At 43.9% G+C, this 4,473-nt stretch overlaps 1 protein-coding gene across 2 annotated transcripts; it reads left to right on the top strand.

Moving 5' to 3' along the window:
* Positions 1 to 353: 353 nt before the first annotated feature.
* HSBP1 (heat shock factor binding protein 1) lies at positions 354 to 3,925 on the top strand. Of its 2 annotated transcripts, none has more exons than XM_014942515.1 (4): positions 354 to 468; positions 1,263 to 1,329; positions 1,522 to 1,641; positions 2,491 to 3,925. In XM_014942515.1, the coding sequence occupies exons 1-3, from the start codon at positions 424 to 426 to the stop codon at positions 1,638 to 1,640; spliced, it is 231 nt and encodes a 76-aa protein (XP_014798001.1). In that variant the 5' UTR covers positions 354 to 423; the 3' UTR covers position 1,641; positions 2,491 to 3,925. The 2 variants fall into 2 exon arrangements, with proteins under 2 accessions (XP_014798001.1, XP_014798002.1); XM_014942516.1 differs by having other exon boundaries at positions 1,522 to 1,680.
* Positions 3,926 to 4,473: the final 548 nt, after the last annotated feature.

The raw sequence follows: 4,473 nt of genomic DNA, 5'->3' as shown, positions 1-4,473 counted from the left end.
AAGACTTCACCTCACACTCTGGGTTAGCACCCATGGAGGAAGCCCACAAGCTCCTTACTTTTCACATCCCGCTGCCAACAGGGACCAACAACAGCCCTGACGGTGGCGGAGCGGGGAGAAGCTTCCAGCTTCTTCCAGGGGGCCCACCCCGCCGTGGGGAGCCCAGCGAGGTGCGGGTGGGCTCCCGAGACGGTGCGGAGAGGCGCAGGGAGCCCGCGGTCGGGGTCTACGGTGAATTTCCCTCACCGGCGCTCCCCGTTTCGAGCTTCCCGCCATTTCCCACAATGCCTCGCGGCCGCCATTTCCCACAATGCCCCGCGGCCGCCTCGTCTCGCGAGAGGCGCGGCGGCGGCGGAAGTGGCGGGGCGGGGACCGGAATCGCCGCCGTCGTCGCGGAAACGGGAGCCGGGAGCCGAGCCCGCCATGGCTGAGACCGACCCCAAGACCGTGCAGGATCTCACCGCCGTGGTGAGGCCGCCGGCACCGCGCCCGCCGCCTCGGGGGGGGGAGCGGGGAGCGGCCGCAGAGCGCAGGGCGGGCGGGCCGCAGCCTCCCTGAGGAGAGGCCCGGTAGAAGCGGGTAAAGCCTCCGGCCTCGCCCCGTTCCTGGGCTCTGGCGTTACCTCCTGCGGCCCGGCGGGGCCGAGCCGGGGTGACCCGCTGCTGGAGAGGCTGCCGGGCTTGTGGTGCCTTTTATCCCGGGTGTCACGATAAAGCGCCCCCACTGTAGAGCTGCTTCTGCCGCGTCCCCCCGGGGCGGCCCGGGTCGGAGCGCGGGTACAGCCCCGTGTCCCGTCGCGGCGCTAAGGCTGCTCGTTCGGCTGAAGCGCTCTGCCGGGGCCCCCTCCCCGGCTGGCAGCCGGGCATCCCTGCGTGAGGAGGAGTTGTCTGTGCCCGGGGAGGATGCGGTTAAGAGCAAGGGTTTGGGAATGCGGAGAGGAAAGCTGCTGTTCTGATAGCGAATAAAGTGTTGCCACATGATTAGCACAGGATGCTACTGTGGGTTTAGCCCTGGTTGTGCAACACAGGCATTTTCTGGATCCTAAAATTGTTTACTGCAAGCCTCAGTTCTCCTAGGTATATGTATATATTTATATCCAAAAATATGTCACTTAAATGTGGCATTACACTGCAGAGTTTGTGCACAGTTGAGCACAGCAATGTAAGAAAATGTTGTACTTACCTCATTACATAAGATTAAATACTGTAACAACCTCTTTAATGAAAGCAAAACAGACTTCTCCTTCTTTTCCTTTCTAATAGGTGCAGACACTGCTTCAGCAAATGCAGGATAAATTTCAAACCATGTCTGACCAAATAATTGGAAGAAATATCCTTTTTTTAAAGTCAGAGAGGTGCTACACACTACAGAATCATAAGTATTTTAAAGTATATGTACCAGTGGGATTTGTAAGATTAATTTAAAGTGACCATAAGCGTTTGATTAAAGATGTAATGAAAAACAGACAGAGAAACCCCACCTGCTACTGGATTGCAGTTATGATCCTTAACTCCATTGAACTTGATGACATGAGCTGTCGCATTGACGACCTGGAGAAGAACATAGCAGACCTCATGACGCAGGCAGGAGTGGAGGAATTGGAAGGAGAGAACAAGGCCCCTGCTACGAACAAGAGTTAAAGTGAGACAGTTGCTTGCTAGCCCTGAAACAAATCCTCAGGTCACTCAAAATTACTGACTTTCAAGTAGATGGACTTTTTCCCTTGATTTGTGAGATAGTCTGAAATTAATTCAGAGCAGCTCTGTATGTTATAATACAGTGTTTTTTAAAAGCTCCCCTCAGCAGGCTCTGAGTACCCTCTATAGCAAGGATGTTTCCTTCACCAGTATTGGGAGGAGAGTTATTTTCTTCATTTCTAATTGCTTTGAGAAAGTGCAATAGCTACATTCATCCTCTGTTACTCTGATACTCTTGGTAAGATCTGAAATAGTGGCTGTTTTTGCAGCAATGGGAAGGAGAAGAGATGGAGAAAAATATCGGTAGCAAAGCGAGCTGTTCTCTTCCCTTCTCTTATCGTATTTGAGCCTTCTGAAAAGGACCATAATCTCATGCATGTTACCAACATCTGCTCCAGTTCCCATAGCTTCAGTTTGTATAGAACTTCATTTTTGTAGTCCATGGAAGGCAACTGATAAATAAACTACTGGATGTGTCATGTTAGATTAATTTTTTTTATTTTTTTTAGGGTGGCTAATAAGGATATGTCTCAGCTTCTCTTAAGCTTGAAGTTCTAAGGTTACATCTGGAATACTGTGAGGCTGTATAGTAGGCATGTGTGTTTGAAACATGTATACATCTTGCTTGTTAAGGTGCCTACTTTCTGTGGCAGAAATACGAATTATTATGGGTTATTATTGTCCCCAGTGTCAGTTCCCTTAGCCTAAACCTCACAAATGAAAATTTCTGATAAGCATGATTCTCTTAATTCTTCTCAGTAACATATTTTTTTAAATTATTTTTCCCCAACAGGTTGCCAGTAACTTAAGATGAATCCTGGAAGACTTTTTTTTCTACAAATCCTTGGAATTACGTAACAGCTTTTTGCAACTATTGTGTGTAAAAGCATTTTTATATTGTTACAGAGCTTGCATTCCTAATGTATATTGTATAGTTAGGGATAGGTTAGTTTATATTTTGATTTGTGTACTGTAATTTCACTTTTTGAATTCTTGTTACGAGGATCAATTAGTTGTGTTATTAAAACACAGATCTTATGGATCTCAACAACTGGGTGTATTTTTTTGTGAAGTCACCTTTTTCGCTTCCTTGCACTTTTTCTAGACGTTTCATTTTTGATAGCTAAACATCTAGTGACTCCCTTCAAACAGAAATCTTACCTTGTCCCACGTAACTTTGTGGAGTGAAGCACAAGATTGAAACTTGGCATTAATCTTAGCTTTAAGCATCAGTCACTTAACCAGTTGAAGACTTTGTTGTTTTCTCATGAATGTAATAAGGTGATTTTGGAAACATGAGACGCTGAACATCAAAATCCTATCTCCTACTCTTGGTATTACATTACCTGTGTGTTCCTGGAACATGAACCAGCAGTAGAGATTTAGCATTAGAGACACCTTTACACAGTTGAGCGACCACTGCCTTTCAAATCTGTTATATTTAGACAGACAAGGAACTATTAACTATGAAAAAATCTCACTATGGGATTTAAGCTTTTTAATACTGTAAAAAATTTACTTTGAAACTGACAATGTATCATTTAGCATCACCTTTGAACAATAATTAAGGTTAAAGTAGTGATAGTGGTCAGAATAGGGATGGGATTGTGGGAGTGTCTGTGGTCTTTCTGTTTAACTCCCTGGCTTGTACTGAACAGTTTGCTAACAAAGCAATGATAAACTCAGCAGCAAGAAAGGAGAGGACCCACTTAGAGTTGTAAAGCCTTGCTTCTCTTCGAGTAACAGCTAGCCAGAAATCTTTAAATACTTGGTTTAGAAAGGTGTTTGTTTTATAATCATATCCACATTTATAGGCCTGGAGTTTAATGGTTTACATTGGAGTATTTTGGCAATGAAAAGTATATATAGACCAGTCTGTACTATGTCACTTGTGAAGAAAAATGACCGATGTCGGCTGTTACTGACAATCACTGCAACGCTCCTCCAGCTTGAAGTACAAATTTAAGAAAGGAGTAGTGGCAGCCAGCAGTTATATGTGGATCACACTTAAGACTGCTCTTTGACTGCCACCAAATTAGCACCTGTGTATTCTGAAGGCGATACGACAGGTCATTTTTCAAAACTGAGGGGAAATTGTAATAAAAGCTCATAATAATAGGGGGAATTTGTGAACACAGGAAATGTATCAATATACCTTGTAATACCAGCCTTAGGCTCTTTGTAATGTCATTTTAAAAAAATCTAATAAACTATTATGTGGTAACAAATAGTCAGGTCATATATATATATTAAAGCAAAGCCTAGTGTAAGTGTATCATTATATGTGAGATTGTATTTAGTTATAAGTTACACAAAGACTTCAGCACAGCTGCTGCTAATACAATATAGTTTAGATTATAGGTGTGTTTTGTATAATAAAAGGGTGAGCAGGATTCATGCCCTGTCAATTCTGTATTTTACTGGGTAATTACAATACAGATGAAATTCATAGGAAAGCACATTAAAGTGGAGGATCATTTTGTGTGATGTTTATACAACTGTAAGTTCTCATCTGGCCATCTTCCTCCTGTAGGAGAAAGGGTGGTTCTTTAATTTGCTTGCACTATACTACATGCAGCAGTTGCCTGCTTCCCTGAAGAATAACTTAACTGGAAAATTATTTCAGCTTTAGGATTCTAAATGCTTTCAGCCGTAAGATTCTAAAATTGACATCTTTACCTCCTACAGTTTATTCTCACAAACCATTACAGATTGAATCCCCCCTACTCTGATTCCCTTGTACGAGCAGGTGTGGTGAACACCACATTTCCAGTTT

This window comes from Calidris pugnax, unplaced genomic scaffold (assembly GCF_001431845.1).
Source record: "Calidris pugnax isolate Ruff unplaced genomic scaffold, ASM143184v1 scaffold28, whole genome shotgun sequence".
Classification (NCBI taxonomy): Eukaryota; Metazoa; Chordata; class Aves; order Charadriiformes; family Scolopacidae; genus Calidris; species Calidris pugnax.
The sequence above is the reverse complement of the archived record's forward strand: the minus strand, read 5'-3'. Positions and strand labels throughout refer to the sequence as shown.

Coding starts and splice junctions, on each gene's coding strand:
- HSBP1 (XM_014942515.1), top strand. CDS start 424: ATGGCTGAGACCGACCCCAAGACCGTGCAGGATCTCACCGCCGTG. Junction 469..1,262: donor TGCAGGATCTCACCGCCGTG/GTGAGGCCGCCG, acceptor CCTTTCTAATAG/GTGCAGACACTGCTTCAGCA. Junction 1,330..1,521: donor TGACCAAATAATTGGAAGAA/ATATCCTTTTTT, acceptor ACTCCATTGAAC/TTGATGACATGAGCTGTCGC.